The sequence below is a fragment of the Podospora anserina genome, chromosome 2, assembly GCF_000226545.1.
Source record: "Podospora anserina S mat+ genomic DNA chromosome 2, supercontig 2".
Lineage (NCBI taxonomy): Eukaryota > Fungi > Ascomycota > Sordariomycetes > Sordariales > Podosporaceae > Podospora > Podospora anserina.
This window is the reverse complement of record NW_001914858.1, coordinates 680030-697985: the sequence shown is the minus strand read 5'-3', so window position 1 is coordinate 697985 and position 17956 is coordinate 680030. Positions and strand designations below refer to the sequence as shown.

Genomic DNA, 17956 nt, shown 5'->3' with positions numbered 1-17956 from the left:
GCAACTCTGTAGCTTCACATGGAAGAGGAGGACCCTTTGCTGACTGACTGGCTGACTGCAGAGGGGAAACCGGTTGTGCTCAGAGGTTTTTAGGTAGGGTATGCTGTGTAACATTACAACATATCCGTGAGATGATGAGTGATTATGTGCCGTCGCGCGTCGTGTGTCGTGTGCGTTATTTCTTCCCTCTTGGTTTATGTTATTCCCAGCATCGACTTATTCCCATGCTACGGTACTCCCCAACACCATCCAGCGGCGTGACACACGCTCCTGACAAATCTATTCCTTTTGAGCCTCAATGGACATACATCAACAGCCCATCACATCACAGGTGCAACAGTAACAGGTAGGTATCAAGTTTTAATATTAAGCCTTAATAGGAAAACAAAAAAAGTGTAAAATCAACATATAAAAGTCCAGGCCATCAGGTAAACCTCCCCAACAGCCCAACCTTTCCAGAGAAATATCACCACCCCCCATCAAGGCAGATATTCAACCATGATGGGATGTTTTTCATCATCCCCTCACGGCAAGAATATCGCCAGAGGTAAATGGCCCGATCGATCCGATGATTGTTGCAGCTCAGGACAAAATCAACCGCAATTGCTTCCCCCCCCAATCTGCCAGCTCCATTCATTTGTTTTCTTTTCGCTTCTCGGCCAACCACATTCCCCTAGTCCAAAATAACAATCCGTACAAATCGGGGGGAAAGCATGCTTGAATGCTTGATTAAGAAGTAAATTTGGCTACGAGGCCAAAAAATGTAAGATGCTGTGTGTTGTGCTGTGCTGCTGGTACGCACGCCGAGAATACATTGCAGGGTATCGTTGCAAATCGATCGATCGATCTTTAATCCCAAATCCGCTCCTCCTCAGGACAAGAGAATATCCCATCTCTCATCCTTCCAATTGATCCAATCCCATATCCCCCCTTCCCTTCCATGAGATGAACCTGTCCACCGTTCTTCTTTTAAAAGAATCATTACTTCATTCCAACCCGCCCTTCCATCTTCCCCGTCTTCCAACGCCTCTGTGATTTAAAAGCAGAGTCAGGGTGATGTGTCATTTAGACAACAGCCTGGCGTCTTTCCCTGCGGGCGACCAACTTCTTGTAGATGAAGAGGCAGATGAGACCGATGCCGACAACGCCGACGATGCAGAAGACGGTGATGACACCGGGCTCCTGGGCAGCCCAGTTTTGGCGCTTGGAGAGGGCGGCATAGGTGTCGCGAGCGACGACGGTGCTGATGGCGGCCATTTTAGTTATTAAGGCTGTGAGACGTTTTGTTAGCAAAGGATGTTCTGGCAATTGAAAGAAACAAGACAATTGATGCGAGTGAGCAGCTCAGAAAGTCTTGAATAAAATCAGATTGTCGCATTGATCGCGTGTTGTTGTTTGCGACGCCGCTCCAAACATCGCTTGGCATCCGTCATGTTGCCAAAGCTCGGGTCCCTCGACTGAGACACTCCGAAAAGGACTCAAAACACCACTCGGCGCAGAGCCATTGACAACGGGGCATGTGAAAACTGGTATAAAAAAAAAGGTGCTCGGTCGGACCAATTGGCGAGCAAAAGACTGCTTACAGTTTAAGGTTGCGGTACGAGGTGCAAGTAGGGTAGGTAGTAGGTAGAAGGGTGTGAACAACACAAGACGTTTTCTTTCTGACGACGACGAGCCAATTGGGGTATTTGAGGGGGTGGCAGTCTGCTGCTGCGCAGGGCAAGAAACAGAGTTGTCGAGTGAGGTTGAAGAGGAAAAAAGAGGGAGAAGAGAAAGATGGAAGCTCTCTCGCGGGTGGGAGGGAAGGAAACAAAATACCGCCGGTGGAGCCCGCGGCGGCAGAAACGATAAAGCTTGGCCACCGGAGGCACGGAGGTACGGCAGCTCACACACCCCTCTCCCACCCCCAAAAAGGCTGAGTGGGTGGTTCGTCTTCCCACTGCGCGAATTTTGACTGCCACCACTCGGCGGTTTCGTCCAATGACCCGCTCGAGCAAACTCCAGCAGAGGGTGAGAGGTCACCCGGCTCGGCAAGGGTGCTATGGCGAAAAGCACCTCACCCTGAACGACTCAGCTTGGTGAATGCAGCGAGCATGTACCCCGAGACCCCATTTCTGCACTGACCGGAACGGGAACCGCGGGGCGTCTGAACGGTGTCCACCGGGCGGCGCCGGTAAAATCGACCGGTATGTTGAGTGACGAAAGATGTGTTTGAGAACTACTTACTGGTTGGGCTGATGCCTGGAGGTCGGGAGGAAATCAGAAAGGGCGGCCTTGTGGAAAGAGGGAGGTAGAGTAGAGTGAAAGAGGTGAAGAGAGGCGGGAAAGGGCGAATTGTTGTTGAAGAAAAAGGATGCGCTGACGAGGTGAGAGCGGCGCAATCCAAAGGCGGGCTTCCCTGCTTGTGGTGGCACCGTGGCTGCCGAGGAGTGGGGTAACAGCGTCCAAGCTCAAGCTAAGCTTGGTGCCATATCGAGCACTGATCACCTTTTGCCCTGTCATCACCTTGTCCCTGTGAAGAAATCCGCATTCAACCGTCCAGCGGTGACGAGACACAACCTCGACAACCAATCGCTTATCGCAATCCTTTTTATCAGAAAAACAAAAAACCTTGATATCGCGCCTTCGCGTTTGTCACTTCATCGAACCGGCAAGGCTGCTCTGCTCTGCCCAATGTCCTGAATGTCCCAACAGCTAATGAAGCTGTGAAGCTGTGCTGCCATGCTTGCTTGAGTGGGGGGTTACCGATGTGAGATGGCATCTCTTGGCTGTAGCATGCTATCAGCCTCGCTGGAAGCTGTTTGGCTGGCTTCCTGCAGGTGTCATGCACGTTGTGCGGCGCCAACCGTTCACTTTTCACAGGTGCCGGCCGTGAGAAGAAACACATCAACAAATGGACAAGAGTCAGCAAACATCACCCGGTGCCCGTCGATCCCAAATATCAGAATATACCGAGAAAACCCGAACTGTCCCTGACTAGTGGTAGCAATGTCATGTACATACATTTTCCTACGGGAGAACCCGCCTGCAGGTCCCAGGACTTCATCCACTTGGCTCGTGCTTTTCCGACAATTTTGCATGGAAAAAGCATGGCGATGCATCCGAAGCTTCCATGTCATTGTGGAGGCCCGCTTCCTCGCCTTGCGAGAAAGGCGCCGAGGCGAGAAAAGGTCACTGTGGAAACGAATTGGACCTTGCAGTTGGCTTGTGGATCATTGTAGTGTCTGCTTGCTCCTCCATGATGCATGATGCTGTTTATGCATGCGGATATCTCACACAATGTACGACCGTCTCATAATAACCTATAGATACACACATCTGCCCACAAACCACCTACCCACCCAGTCGCCATTATCTTTTGCTGGATACTTGGGGGGCTCCTCTTCACCCGTCCCCACAAGCCGAGGATCATGTTTGTTTCCCCGGAGAAGCCAAGCCGCGGCTCAAAAGCTTAGCAAGAGATGGGAGCAGGGCCCGGGATGCTGTACGGCTTGCCGCCGTTGTCGGGCTGGCCTGTGAGACCGTAGATGCTGGTGAGGATACCGGGGTGGTTGGCCTGGTAGGCACCGGGGAAAGAGACGGTCTGAGAAGGAGTGAAGGAGCCCGAGCCCGAAATGTTGATCTGAGCGCAAGACTTGTAGAACTGAGCCTGGCCTTGCTGGTTGGCCGAGTGGAGAGCCAAAAGCTCAACGCGCAGGAGGTATTGGCCCGGCGCGATGCACTGCGGGATGTTGAAATACGTCCAGCCTTGGTTCTGAATGACAGTGTCGACACCCCACTTCCTGCTGCCTTGATCAAAGCCTTCGTGCCAGATCTTGAACCACTTCTGGCCGTTGGAGCTGGCAGTAGCAGCATTGTCGACCTTGGCAAGGTAAGCCTGGACGGGACCCTTGTGAGAGGCAGCGATGGGATGGTCTCGGTCGTTAGGGAACTGGGCTCCGCCGATGACATGCCCAAAGTAGGCACCGATACGGTCACCAGCGTTAACGTTGACAACCGTGTTGGACTTGGAGCCGGGCTGTCCGCAGGCCATGTTCTGGTCGTTCACATTCTGTACTGGGTTGTTGTTGTTGGGAGCACGGATGCCAGTGAGCTGACCCTTATCTTGTCCGTTGACTGAGATTTTCTGCCTTGATTGTCAGCGTGAAAACGACTCCTGCCTCGATGGTGACTGGTGCTGACATACCTGGAAGATGGCGTGAGCATCGACCGTGAGGCCGCAGGCCAGGAGGGCAATGAAGGAGAACTTCATGGTGGCGTGTAGTCAGGGCTGAGTGTCCAGGACTTGTCAAGTAGGTTGCCTTGATGTGACTCTAGGACGGTTTTCGATTACCAGCGGTCGCCCCCTTTGTATTTATGCCATTCTTGAGCCTCCTACTCCCGTCTGTTCGCCCGAGAAAGGCACCGAATTCCTAAGTCCCGGACATGTCAAGACGTGCACCTAAATTGTAGATGACGGCATCCCTATTCCAGCCAACCAAGGCCATGGCTGGGTAGCGATGGACTGGGAAGAGGCACAGGCGGCCGGCCGTGTCGGTAGTCGATATTTTCGCGGGGCCCCGGACTTGAACAGGAGGTCAATCTATTCAGATAAACTGGGGATAGATTGCGCTCCGCGTTTCGCGGTAAATGGGTTGGACGGCAGCCACGCAATGGCACTCGCCAGTCTCAATGCCGTACCCGCCCCTTGGCTCCGGACTTTAGGCAGTATCCCGCCCAAGTCACCTGGACTGCGAGAGAGTACGGCCGGATGACCACTGTCCTAAATAGGAACGAGACGGAGACTGTCCCAGTTGAGCCGTCTGGCGAATAAGATATCTCTGACGGCCGGTCCGGCACAGCCATGTTGTTGTCGATCTGATATTCAAAGGTCGTCTGCAATACCACGGAAGCCATGGCTGCCGCCCGACGGAAAAACCCATCCACCGCGTTGCATTAAGCGATACGGTTTGACTGACTGCGATTGATGGAAGTAATAAATAAAACATCCCAAACCCGGGAAGGGGGTGTCTCCCTCATGTGAGAGCAGCAGGCCGTCACCCCGTCGCAATCAAAGCTGAGAGATTCCGTGATGTCAAAAAAGGAGGACTCGTTCGGAAAGCCTCCCGAACCATACATGGAATCTCACCGGCGCGCACTCGCAGCTGGTCGAGTCTAGTGTCATCTTGATATCGGATGGCATGCTTGCCATGGCTGCCATGGCTTGACATAGATTGAAGGCGGCATGTCGAAACAAGGGGGCACAATTGGAGCCCGACAGAATATATAGGGCTGGATAAAAGAGAAAGGCAATAACAGAGTAGATGGAAAAGGTCTGGGCGGTCTCAAGAAGACTGTAAACGTAATCAATCTCAGCCGTCTGTTCACTTGAAAGCGCTTGCTTGGCCTGTCAATAGACAGCCCCTTTCAGGGTTATGTTAGGAGGACACAAGGAATGTCGGTGACTGCTTGGCTGAGGAGGCATTGAATAGATGCCATACTGTGCCGGATATTACACCAAGTCGTCCACGTTTTCGAGAACCAAAAGGCTGACAGCAACCCAGCCGGAGACTGGGCATGAGCTTGCCTGGACTTGGCCGTGTCATCGCGAACGCCTTGTTCGGCCAAAGGGGCACCAAAGGTGGGAGCGAGCCTCTCAAAGCTTCATCTCAGCATACCTCAGGACTAAATTCTTCTTGGCCTTGAAGCTTCACATCGTTCTCCAGTCGATTGTGGTTTTTGGTCTGAAAGGATATTTTTGACGAGCAAAAAGAGGGTTTCGGAATTAGTAGACGGTGTTTACACATAACTCGAGGGAAAATGATGCTGGAGCTCCATGAGCTCCAATGCTGAATAAAACGGTCGAGCGCAGCTATAAAATCGGGTAATTGAATAAACCGCACAAGCCCCGATTTCACCCAATCAAACCCCACCAATTGTCAACGCAAGGTGGGTCCCGGGCCATTGAGCAGCAAGACTGGGGAGCTTGCCAATCGTCAATTGATTGACGACGACGAACCCAAACCTGAAGATAACCTCCCCCTCGACGTCGCCGCCGGCCACCCCCTCCAACCACAACCTCCGTCCATTGCTCAACCACCCCTCTAGTCCACCACTGCAGCAATGGCGAGCAAGCTGGCCCCCGTCATGCGGACAGCCCTCCGCTCCGTGAGCAGGGTGGCTGCCCCCTCCTCGTCACCACTCCAGACCCGCGCCATCTCCATGTCGGCGAGGAGGCAAAGCGACACCCTCATGGTGGTGAGTCTCCCCCCCCCCCCGCTTCCCCCAAGCTATAAATATTGAATGGAGACTAAACTTCAAAAAAAAAAGCACCGCAACACCCCCGACAACAACCCCTCCATCCCCTTCAAGTTCACCGACCAAAACGAGAAAATCATCACCGAGATCCTCAAGCGCTACCCCCCCCAGTACAAAAAAGCAGCCGTCATGCCCCTCCTCGACCTCGGCCAGCGTCAGCACGGCTTCACCTCCATCTCGGTCATGAACGAGGTCGCCCGCATCCTCGAGATGCCGCCCATGCGCGTCTACGAGGTGGCCAGCTTCTACACCATGTACAACCGAACCCCCGTGGGCAAGTTTCACGTCCAGGCTTGCACGACCGTACGTCCCCCCCTTCACTATCAATAACCATTTCTAACTATACATAACAGACCCCCTGCCAACTCGGCGGCTGCGGCTCAGACGCCATCGTCAAGGCAATCAAGGAACACCTCGGCATCAAGCAAGGCGAGACCACCCCCGACGGCCTCTTCACCTTCATCGAGGTCGAGTGTTTGGGGGCGTGCGTCAACGCGCCCATGGTCCAGATCAATGACGAGTACTACGAGGACCTGACTCCCGAGACCACCAAGCAGCTCCTCACCGCGCTCAAGGAGAGCTTGAACGATGCGAGCAAGGCGCCCAAGCCGGGTCCTGTGAGCGGGAGGGACACTTGTGAGAATAGCGCGGGACTGACGAACCTGACGAGTGAGCCTTGGGGGGTGGAGACTACCAGGTCGGATTTGTAATTTTTAGAGAGGGGGGAGTGGTTTGATTTTATGTGGTTACAAAACTAGATGTTTTCACACTACAACAGGGCTTATTATATGATGTGATGATGATAGAGGGGGACGAGGGGGTGAGTGTACAAAAAGTGTTGACAGGCATTCGCAGCTTGGAAAGGGGGGGTCAAGAGTATATAGGACGGCTTGAATACATTGCTTGCTTCGATGCTTGTGATCGCCATCGTCACATTACGAATTGTTTTTTTGGAACTTCAGTTCTTATGAATGATGACAAGTCAAAATCAAATATGCCAAGGGGGTGGCTCGATATTGAGCCCCGTAATCATTCAATAACTGACACTGCAGGAACTATTTCTTCCACCAACAGAAGCTGCCTTGCTAAAAAAAAAAAAAATCATCACTGACAGTAAAATAAAAACCGAATCTTGTCCGAACCAGTGTCCTGTGTACCCAACTGGTCTGCACACCAAAAATCACTTCAACCTCATCACCCACCCATCCCCCTTCACCCTATTCCCCTGTCCAACAACACCCCCCCAAATCACAACCCCACTCTCGTCCAAGTCCCCAATACTCGCCATCGCGGCTTGTGCCCTCCCCCCGGGCCCATCCAAACTATCATCATCCTCCTCATCCTCAACCCCCATCTCAACCCTAAACCACCTCCCCTCCTGGTGTCTATCCCTCCCACCACCAAGCAACCCCCCCACCCCATCCCAAACCGCATCCTGCGCCTTGACAAAACTCCCCTCCGTCACCCCATGCCGCCCCTTTTCATGCCCCGACTTTGGCGTCAAAAAAGCCCAAACATCATCCATCTTCCCACCTTGCCCGTCCTCCCCAAACGCAAGCAACAAATACTCTCTTCCATTGACACCACCAATCGTCACTACACTTAACGAAGCGTTCGTCCTCGCTGCTGGCCAAAAACTGGCACTGTTGTCGTCGTCGTCGTCATCAAGAGGGACGGCGGTCAAGTCCGGAGTTTTATACCCCACATCCTCCTTCCCCGGTAGAATAGGTTTCCAGCCACCCTTCGCCGTAACCAACACCTCCTCCCCCGCGGAAGCAACATCGTTGAAGGAGTCAAGGGAGAGGGATAAATACTCCATTGTGAGCTTGTCAGAACCGCCACCACCACCCTCCCCGCCGCCGAGCTTATACAACCTGTTCTTTGCCAGCGCGAGACTACACCCACCTGTCACCGGGGAAAGGGAAGAAGGGAGAGGCTGCCAGGTAGAAGAGTGGACGTCAAACGCCCAGGTTTCATCTGACGCCTCCCCTGAGGGCAGGGTACCACCGGAAATGATAAACGTCCCGTAACCTTCAGAGTCAAGATCACGCGCTTTTTCCGCGAGGAAACCCACCACGGGATCTTGGGGGATTCCCTGCTCGTGGAGGTTGGTGGTGTCGGTTCCTAAGGCCCATTCTTTCCATGTGGTATGGCCGGAAGGATGGGAAGAGGGGGAGAAGTTGTCTGGTTTCGGGGTTGATACTGCTGCGTGGTTGAACCTAGGGGAGGGATGGGCGGGTGTGGCTAGGGCTGGGTCGAGGAAGGACCAGAGGTGGGTGCGGGTGTCGAAGATCCAGACGCGGCCGGATTCGTTGAGGGGTTGGGAGGGGGTTGAGGGGGATGAACCGCCGAAGAGGAAGATCCTGTGACCGATCACGGCAGAGGCGTGGCCTTTGCGGGGAGGGGGGATGTCTGGGAGGGAAGAGGTGGGTGAGGCGGGGGATTTTCCCTTGTCTTTTGACCCGGGAGGAGGGGAGGTGAGAGAAATGTCGGAGAGGTTTTGGGGCTCGTCGTTGGGGGTTTCTTCAATGGAGATGGAAGGGACGTCGGGGTTGGGGTCTTTGGGTTTAGGGGCGGTGGATTTGACGGGTTTGGCCTTGATGGTGTAGTAATCGGCTTGGGCTCCGCTTGCGGGAAGGGTGATGGTGTGGACGTCGTTGTCGTTGCCGCCGCCGAAGATGTAGACGGTGCCGTCGACGATGTCGGCTGTGTGGCCTGATCTCGGAAGAGGCGGGAGCTGAAGCTTTTCCCAGGTGCCCCTCATGATGTTGCTGTTGCCGCTGCCAAAGGTAGGGCTTTTGATGGCGGGGAGTGATGAGGGGAGGGAGTTGAAGAGCTCCGTCGTGCGACGTTTGAGGAATTTGAATGAGTCCATGATGTCCGGCCGAGTTGATCCTCACAGTGTAAGTGGTATGTCAAATTGAAGGTGTTCAGTAGGTAATCTCAAGCTATCATGTGAGTTGATGTAAGTGCGGTTGTAAGCGTCTAAGACAATTGACCCCCCACTTTGTTTGTTTAGAGTGTGAGATGATATTAAGATGAGACAGTTGGGCTTCTTGAAGGAATATGTCCAAACTGGACGTGAGGCTGTGCTGGGGCAGGGCATTCTCTCTCACCAGGATCGCTTGCTTTCGGCTTCTGGAGGAGAGTTGCGTCACTGGGTGGGGTTTGCTGCCGAAAACGTGCAGCCGTCCAACGGTAATAGGCTCGGACTACTGTTGGCTGTCGACAGTTTTCCGAATCGTGGACTGACAAAGCAGAGCTTGAAAGGGGATTGGTTCGATTCTGAATAAGCCGTCTGTAGCGGAGGGCTGCTGCATGTACTAGAAAATAACATAACACTCACAGCATCTCAACATACGGAGATGCAAAAGTAGTGAAACAAAGAGATGATATGTAACTCTGGGAGTTCTCATTCTCATTTGCTATCTATGTTCAACTAGTCAAAATTCTGTTCATAAGCAGAAATCCTCCGGGGTATCTGTCCATTTTCATTCCTCCATTTCTGCAAGTCCAAGTTCCAGCTCTTGTCTTCATACCCAATCCCATTACCCAGCTCTAGGCCAGATAATCCCAATCCAAAACCAGCAGCAACCGGCCGCTTTAAACTCCATCCCCAAAACAAAGCAAATAAACCCTCCGCCAAAAAGTCAAAAGATCAAGCATAACACCTCCCCACCCCTAACCTCCCCACCCCATCCTGAGCCTCCCCCCTCCCGAACCCACAAAGCCCAACCTCCATCCCAACCCCCGGCTTAATAACCCCCCAAATCAACTCCTGCTTCCAAATACTCTGCTCCCTCCTCCTCTCCCCCCCACTAATCGTAGTCCCATCCCTCGTCCCATTCCCCCCCGGCACAAAAAACTGATGATAATGACACCTAGCAGCAACAACAGCCGAGCAACTCCCCCCTTCCAGCACCATAGGGTTCCCTTTCAGCTCCCACCCCTGAAGACCAGCAGGAGGGGCCTTTCGCAACCCTAACCCCAAGACTAGCAACAATAGAATGAGCAACAGCGAGAGCAGAGCCAACAGCCCGACACCGCTCAGGCCGACAGCGTTGGCGGTCATGTCACCAGTAGTGACCGACACCAAAACGAATGATTGAGAGAGAAGAAAGCCCAGCGCGACAAAACCAAAAATAAGCAGCCACGAGAGCGGGCGCGGCAGCGTGAGAAATAAACTGCTAGTCTGAAGGCCCTGGGGAAAAGGCGAAGAAAGTCTAAGTGGGCGGGGTGAGACCGCGAAGAGTGAGCACTCGTGGGATAAGTGATAACTCGTAAGAATGCTGTTCGTCGTGAGATAAAGAAGTACCAGCCCAAGTTGTGGGAGGGCAGTAATGATAGCCGCGCCCGCAGGTGGGATACCCCCCGGAAACATGACCAGCGATTTCGCTCCGAGCAGAGTTGACGGAAACGATGTAAGGAGGTGCTCTGGATCGTGGCAGACGGATGTTGCCAGGGCAACAATTACCAAGGAGGCGATAACCGTCCAAACCACTACAAAGGTGGTGAGGTTGGTGAAAGAAACGGATTTGATCCAGTAATGGTGGGTGGGAATGTAATATTTGGCTGGCTCGTTAATGCCCGCTCCCCAGCGGCCGGTCAAGACGTCCTGTTTCTTGGACAGGAGTGAGCCGGACTGCTGGGTGGCAGTGTCGGGCTCCCTGAGAAAGGAGTTGATGGCATCACCGAGGGTGCATAGAGGCGAGAAGCGGGAGTGGTGCTTGAAGAGAATGGAGGCGCCTGCTACCAGCGCAAAGGAGTTGAGGAGGGCGACAACGCCCAGCAGTGAGGCATTGAGGTTGACTTCGCACGTCTTTGGCTGAATAAGAGGAGCGGAGAGACAGTAACGAATTGTGGACTGGTCGGACACGATCGAGCTGAAAGGCGAGGTCCGGGGTCCTGCAGCGGTTTGGAGAAGCGAAGAAGGCGAGTTGATGTTGGAAACAAGCAGAATGGCTGATAGGTCGGACTCAAGGGTGCGGTCGAGTTGAATGAAGCAGTCGGATCTCGTCAAATTGGCCATGCCGTCGCTGCTTGCTTGCCGCTGAAGACTGAGAATTTCGAGTCGGCTCAGTCCGCCATTGTTGTTTTCCGTAGCGTTGCTGAATGATGCGCCTCGAGTGAAGGCATCCGTAACGACAGCAGCCTTGAAGTCAGGCGCTGTTTGCGAAGTGAAGATTACCGCATTATACCTGTGGATTGTTAGCCTCTTCTTCTCCCTCTGTTGTCTCCGGGAAAGCTCACATTATCTGAGTAACAACCGCCGCCCCCATAACCACAACCGCCAGCACCACCCTCACTCTCCCAATAAACCTCAAATTTCGAAAGCTTGGCACCCCGATATCCAACCATTGCCATTTCCGATGAGCCTCATCGACCTCTTCCCTCGTCGGACTGCTCAGCACCTGAAACACATAATGTGCCCCCGCCAATAACACCACACAAAACACGTTAATAACGGCATGCAATCCCCAGTCAATCCTCGTAGTTGCCGCGCAACTCCCCGTGAAAACCGCCAGTCTCCCACCACCCCCTCCAAGCAATGAAGCCTTCGATATCGCCAGTATCAGACAGATGAACCCCACAATCAAAATCACAAACCCGACCAGCGTGTTAAAAGCCACCCCGGCCCTCCACCCCACAAGAAGAGTATTCCTCAACGCCCTGCCATCACCTCCTCGCCGTTTCTCGTTGCCGAAACCCAGGCGCTCTTGATCACCACCAGAGTCACCGCTCCCTCTCTCTTCTGAAGACTCCGAATCGTAAAATCCTCCAAACTCGGCCGCTCTTGATTGGAGATGCCGATGCGAACTCCCCGGCAGTGGGCGTTTCCCCTCTTTGCCCACCCCATAGTGGATATACTTCCGCTTCGACACAGTTTCTGGTGTCTCACCTCGGAGGTAGTTGACGACGTAATCTGGCACCAAATTCCTCGCTATCGAGTGCCCGTCGCTATCTCTCCTCCTTTGTAGCCATGGTCGCCAAGTCGTAGCTGTCGTCGCCCGTCTGTGATGATAATGGTGGTGATGGTGGAAGTGTGTCGTCGTTGTCGGGGAGGCGATTTCCGTCTCGGTAACGATGCTCTGAAAGGGCCATTGAATAGTTTGTCGACCTGGGATAGGTCGTGGTGTGACTAGTGGGGATGGCTGGTCCTCTCGTACTCTGGAGACATGTGTGTGTTAGACAGGTTTCGTCCGAAGACTGGACTGCGAACAGAAAAGTCAAGCTTACCTTGTCATCTGTGTCACCTCACCGTTCTCATCCCACGCATATCGAAAAGTCGAAGGTCCATGGTCTCGTGGAGGTATGGTTATCTCCATGTCCCGCAATATAAGATGCTGACCCTGAGAAGAAAAAGAAGGAAAAGCACAACACATAAGAAACCAAGAAAGAACACAAGCCGGCAGCGGAGAAGAGAAAGTTTGATTAGAAAGGATCCATCAACAGTTGGAGAGTACCCAAGAGATATTCATGACACTGGACAACCTGTGCCTGGGTTTGTGAAGAGAGAAAGAGAGAGAGCGACAAGGTAAGAATCCTTGAGCAACAAACGGCTGTGGCGGAGGCGAGGATGAGCAGCAGGGGGGCATGACCACCCTTTGTATGCTTCCATCGTGGTGCGCCCAAGCCATCGCCGAACGATACCACTGTCATAGGGCGGCTGGTGGTGAAGGGGCGGGATCCCCGCCATGGCCGAACTCTGAGACCCGAATCCCAAGAACTCCTCGAGAACCCCTTGGCAGAAGAAGGCCCCCTGTCGGCACTGGGGACCATTTGCGGCAAGACGGGACATGACCGGGGTGCTATATTAAGGCACGCTATGTAACCACCACACTACGATTCGATTCCATATCCACCAATCAGGGAGGGTTACTTAGAAACGACGGATAAAGTATCAAACATGAACACCAGTTTTTTTGTGAGAAGGGGTTTGTGTATCCAGACTTGTTTATGTCTCTTGGCCCGGTATGGGAATTGTATTCGGCATATGTTGCTCAAAACTTGTTTGTCTTGTACATAGACTCATCATCAACACTTGTTGATAACTTCCTAGATAGGTCCAACAAAAATAGGATCGCTCCCGTCTCTGCAGCGGAAGCAAGTGTTTCCAACCGCCGACTTCAATACGTCCCTTCGCTGCAAGAGCGGGTGACAAGTATAGCACGTCCGAGCACCAGCATCCAAAGACGTGAGAAGGAAGGTTGCAGTCCTGAAAAAGAACATCGGACGGAGAATTTCTGACGAAAGCAAATGAAGAGAGCAAGGTGTTGCCGCACCTTGCCTGACAGGGGTCCGGTTGTGATATCCGAAGGACTCCTCTTCCAAGCATGGGAGTCCCATGTCGAGGTTCATCGCGAGTTTTGAAGCCTTGAGAAAGCAACAGTTTCATGTTTCGACCCCTCGCTAGCGTTCAACGAACAACCAACAATTGAGAGAAATGGTACGGCATCTGGAGAAGAAGTTTTACTGAACCTTTGATCGGGCTTGTGAGGTTGAAGAAAGCTACTTGAATCATCCATGCCGTGTGCACGGCATGGCGATCGAACCTGAAGAAGCTCTTTTCGTCGAGGCATCTCGCCAGGATAGGAAAGCGGACAAAAGGGAATCTTGGGTTGGCCATTCGAAGACCTGGCCAACTGGATGGGTTGGGCCAGATTCATGCGGTGTGGGGGAGATGGAGTGAGAGAGCACTGGTTGGCAAGCAACGAAATGAGAGACGGCAGGGATGATGATGACAGTCTAACTGTTTCAACTTTCCAAGTCGTGCAACCCAGGCTTTGTGACGAACGGTGGAGTAAATTCCGCGATAATGAAGAGGATTATACTTAGCTAAGATGACCGCCTGCTTGAACCGTTGCGATCCAGGCATCGAATGATTCCTTCTAACCGGCGCCGTCGGAGTTCACGGTGTGGCTGAGAGACCACTCGCCGCCATTTGAGCCAAAGAACTATCCGAAAGGACGGCAGTGATGGTGAGGATGACCCGATGTAAGCTCCTTCACACCAGAGCTTCCAAAGCTCAATGTCGAGTAGGAGGCGATGGCGGTGCTCGTTGATGCTGGTATTCAGTGTGAAGGTGTGAGTGATCAGATGCCGAGGTTGGAAAGCTTCATTCAAAGTTGTAATAATAAGAAGGAATGATATTGTCGTGGGAGTTGGCGCATGATGTTTGTTTGATCTCCGACCCAGAAATGGCCCAACGATGCTGTGATGTTGGTAAACTGCTTGCCAAAGTCAATCCAGGTTCCATGCTCGGCCGGAATTGTTCAAATGCTTTATGACATTTCAAGATGTTGTATAATCGGTCGTCGACGATGATATCAAACTGTGTTTAGATCTCTCCCTGATGAACATCGCTTAGTTTCTCGGTGTCGATGTCGTTAGATCGCCTGTTTCTTGAGCTGCCCCAAGCTCCAGTGCCAAAGTGAAGCTCTCAGTGGAAGCTTTCAGCGCTGGGAACCATAGGTGGGCCATCCAGACCCTAACCCTGGAGCAACCCCCTACTTGGCAACGGTTTGTTCCGCAGCGCATCCCACCGCGCCCAGGAAAGCTCCACGTCGGGTCAATTAAACTACAGGGGAAAGAGGCCACTGACAACAGCTTCACCACTCACTTCACCTTCTCCCAGCCCAAAACCACACAGCAAAGCCCAAAATGGATCCCTACTCGGCCGAAGGCGAACTCATCAACATCCACAACCACTTTCACCAAGGACAATACCAAGAAGTGGTCGACTACGATGTTTCCACCCTGTCCTCCGAGAACGAGCTCCCCGCCCGTGTCCTCCAGCTGCGAGCTCGCATCGCTCTAGGCCAGGCCGAGGATGCCCTCGCCGACGTAACGGGCGAGAAGGAGCCAGAGTTGCAGGCCATCGCTGCCCTGGCCGAGCAAGCGCTTGGGAACGGCGACAAGGCGGTTGGCATCATCGAGAAGCTCGCAGAGTCAGCGGCCGACAACACTACAGTACAGGTTGTGGGCGGGACAGTATTGCAGGCTGCGGGCAAGAGTGAGGAGGCTTTGGCGCTTCTTTCGCAACACCAGGGAAGCTGTGGGTTACATTCTATATCTAGTCTACGGCAGGCAAACGACTGAAGGGACACAACTGACGAGGTGGTGGTTGAACAGTGGACGCCGTTGCGCTTATTGTGCAGATCCATCTGCAACAAAACAGAAATGACCTTGCCGTCAAGGAGGTTACCGCCGCGCGGCGGTGGGCGCAGGACAGTTTGTTGGTGAACTTGGCAGAGTCTTGGGTTGGGTTGAGGCTGGTTCGTGCTACCCCAGGATTTTCCTTCTAAGGGTCACACACTGATATGTTTGCTGCAGGGCGGTGAGAAGTACCAACAAGCCTTCTACGTCTTTGAGGAGCTCGCGCAAGCACCCGCTACATCATCAGTCCGGTCCCTCGTCTCCCAGGCCGTTGCCGAGCTTCACCTTGGCAGAACAGAAGAGGCCCAAGCTGCTCTCGACCAGGCCTTGAAAAAGGAGCCAAAGTTCGCCGAGGCCATCGCCAACCTTCTGGTGCTGAACGTCATTGCCGGCAAGGATGGTGCGGAGCAGAAGACGTATGTGTCCCGGAGCCCAACTTCCAAACCAGTATCAATGCTGACTTTGTGTTTAGTCTTCTCGAAGCCACAGACGCTCAACACCCTCTCCTGGTGGACCTGGCGGAAAAGAGTGATTTGTTTGACAAGGCGGCGTCAAAGTACAGTGCCAAGGTCTCTGCGTAGATTGGTGCTTTTTTGAAACGAGCGAGTTTATGAAATATTTGATGATATCCCACAGCCCTCCTTGAAACTCCATGGTTTACTTTGATTATTACAGGGACACAGGACTCTAAAAAGCTGATATATAGAGGAACGAAGATAATTTACCAAATTTGTCTACTTTCGTCCAGCCCAGAATATGCTGCTTGGTTCCTGCAGTAGGACTAGAGGCAAAACGCGCGAGTTTGTACCTGCATTTGCAGCGAGGCCGTTTCTTCCACGGGTGTTTGTCCATACCGCGAGTCAGCTGCCCCAAGAATGTCGGCAATGGAAAGCGTTACGGGGGAAACCCGCGCTGTAGCTCTCGGCCCGTGGCATTTTCCTAACTTAGGCCCATCTCAAACCCGCGCGCGGCTGCCAGGTTAGCTGCTATCCAGCGATTGGAAGCGCCAGAGATGAGATCTCCGGGGTTCCGGGTGGCCAGTCAAGCTGGTGGTTGGTTTGTGAGGGGGCATATCCGGATACTTCCAATGTTTGCTCCTCTTCATGGCTGTTCTCACTTTTGGCCCACCTACCTTCAAACTCACTGTCAATAATTTTCTCGATTTACCACCAACAAGATGCCCTCCGCTGTCTCCCCTCCTCCAGCCCCAGCCTCCAAGGCAGGTGACGCAGTCCCGGCCACGAACAAAAAGCGCAAGATTGTCTGCTTCTCCGGCCTGTTCCTCCCCTCCCCCATTTACCAAACCCAACACTAACTCTCCAGCAGACTTCGACGGCACAATCTCCCTCCAAGACACAGGCCACATCCTCTTCAACACGTACGGGTGCGGCCCCTCCAAGCGGGAGCTTCTCGACGCCCAGATCGCCTCGGGGCAACGCACCCTCAAGGACGTGTCGAAGAAATGTGGGGGAGCTTGAACGTCCCTTTTGATGACGGGTTCGAGCTCATGTCCCAACAGCTAGGAATTGACCCTGGGTTTGCCGGATTTCACCAGTTTTATCTGAGGGAGGGGATCCCATTCCATGTCATCAGTGCTGGGCTGAAGCCGGTTTGAAGAAGGGTGCTGGATGAGTTTTTTGGGGGGGAGCAATCGGCCATGATTGATATTGTTGCTAACGAGGCGGAGATTACACATGATGGGTCGGAGTGGAGGCCGGTTTGGAGGCATGGGGGGAGTCAGCTGGGTCATGATAAGGGGTTGAGTATGATGGAGGCGAGGAGGGAGGTTGAGGAGGAGGTGGAGGAGGAGGAGGTGCCGTTGATTGTGTTTATTGGGGATGGGGTCTCTGATTCGCCTGCAATGAGGGAGGCGGATGTGTTGTTTGCGAGGAAGGGGTTGAGGTTGGAGGGGTATTGTGTTGAGCATGGTATCAAGTATTTGCCGTTTGGGAGCTTTGCTGATATTCAAATGATGCTGGAGGAGATTCTGGAGGAGGATGAGAGGAAGACGGGCGGCAGGGGAAGGCCGGCGAGGTTTAACCCGAGGGCGGATATGTGGAGGAAGGTGTCGAGTCGGAATGCTGTGCCGCGGTATGTCGTCATGACACCCATGGAGGAGAGGGTGTTTTTGTGGCCTGAGGCTTTTAGTGAGCTGGTTTGTGACGGAAATGTTGCTGGGAATCGGGCCGGTGTTGTTAACAATGGGGAGCAGCAGATGGATGGAGCGGTTGTTCCGCCTGGGCTGGTATGATATCATTTTGTGTCTGTAGGTTAACTTGTGTGTTACAGAAGTTAGGTAATGGGAATTAGGTCAGCATGGCATTTGACTGGACTATGGAATAGTTGCTGCTATTGGATGGAAATGTCATCTTGAGTGCGGATAGCTCGGATTATTATCTTGTTGGTGGAGGGTGTGTGAGTGCATATCTCGCTGAAAAGGGGGCGTAGAAAAGACTTCACAAATCAGATATTATTGCGCCACTGGTGAGAGTGTGGTTTCAAA

At 53.1% G+C, this 17956-nt stretch overlaps 7 protein-coding genes across 7 annotated transcripts; 3 read left to right on the top strand and 4 right to left on the bottom strand.

Moving 5' to 3' along the window:
* Positions 1–1065: 1065 nt before the first annotated feature.
* On the bottom strand, positions 1066–1257 carry PODANS_2_1705 (uncharacterized protein; the record flags this gene model as incomplete). The annotated part of the gene is made up of 1 exon (XM_001910881.1): positions 1066–1257. The coding sequence occupies one exon, from the start codon at positions 1255–1257 to the stop codon at positions 1066–1068; it is 192 nt and encodes a 63-aa protein (XP_001910916.1).
* A 2194-nt stretch (positions 1258–3451) lies between these two features.
* Positions 3452–4252, bottom strand: PODANS_2_1700 (uncharacterized protein; the record flags this gene model as incomplete). Its single annotated transcript, XM_001910880.1, has 2 exons — positions 3452–4126; positions 4187–4252. The coding sequence occupies 2 exons, from the start codon at positions 4250–4252 to the stop codon at positions 3452–3454; spliced, it is 741 nt and encodes a 246-aa protein (XP_001910915.1).
* Positions 4253–6102: 1850 nt separating this feature from the next.
* PODANS_2_1690 (uncharacterized protein) lies at positions 6103–7007 on the top strand (the record flags this gene model as incomplete). The annotated part of the gene is made up of 3 exons (XM_001910879.1): positions 6103–6237; positions 6310–6600; positions 6651–7007. 3 exons carry the CDS (start codon positions 6103–6105, stop codon positions 7005–7007), a joined length of 783 nt encoding a protein of 260 aa, XP_001910914.1.
* A 470-nt stretch (positions 7008–7477) lies between these two features.
* Positions 7478–9172, bottom strand: PODANS_2_1680 (uncharacterized protein; the record flags this gene model as incomplete). The annotated part of the gene is made up of 1 exon (XM_001910878.1): positions 7478–9172. One exon carries the CDS (start codon positions 9170–9172, stop codon positions 7478–7480), a length of 1695 nt encoding a protein of 564 aa, XP_001910913.1.
* Positions 9173–9955: 783 nt separating this feature from the next.
* Positions 9956–12623, bottom strand: PODANS_2_1670 (uncharacterized protein; the record flags this gene model as incomplete). The annotated part of the gene is made up of 3 exons (XM_001910877.1): positions 9956–11524; positions 11604–12465; positions 12535–12623. 3 exons carry the CDS (start codon positions 12621–12623, stop codon positions 9956–9958), a joined length of 2520 nt encoding a protein of 839 aa, XP_001910912.1.
* Positions 12624–14958: 2335 nt separating this feature from the next.
* On the top strand, positions 14959–16034 carry PODANS_2_1660 (uncharacterized protein; the record flags this gene model as incomplete). Its single annotated transcript, XM_001910876.1, has 4 exons — positions 14959–15352; positions 15430–15572; positions 15631–15869; positions 15926–16034. 4 exons carry the CDS (start codon positions 14959–14961, stop codon positions 16032–16034), a joined length of 885 nt encoding a protein of 294 aa, XP_001910911.1.
* An 881-nt stretch (positions 16035–16915) lies between these two features.
* On the top strand, positions 16916–17704 carry PODANS_2_1650 (uncharacterized protein; the record flags this gene model as incomplete). Its single annotated transcript, XM_001910875.1, has 2 exons — positions 16916–17062; positions 17135–17704. 2 exons carry the CDS (start codon positions 16916–16918, stop codon positions 17702–17704), a joined length of 717 nt encoding a protein of 238 aa, XP_001910910.1.
* Positions 17705–17956: the final 252 nt, after the last annotated feature.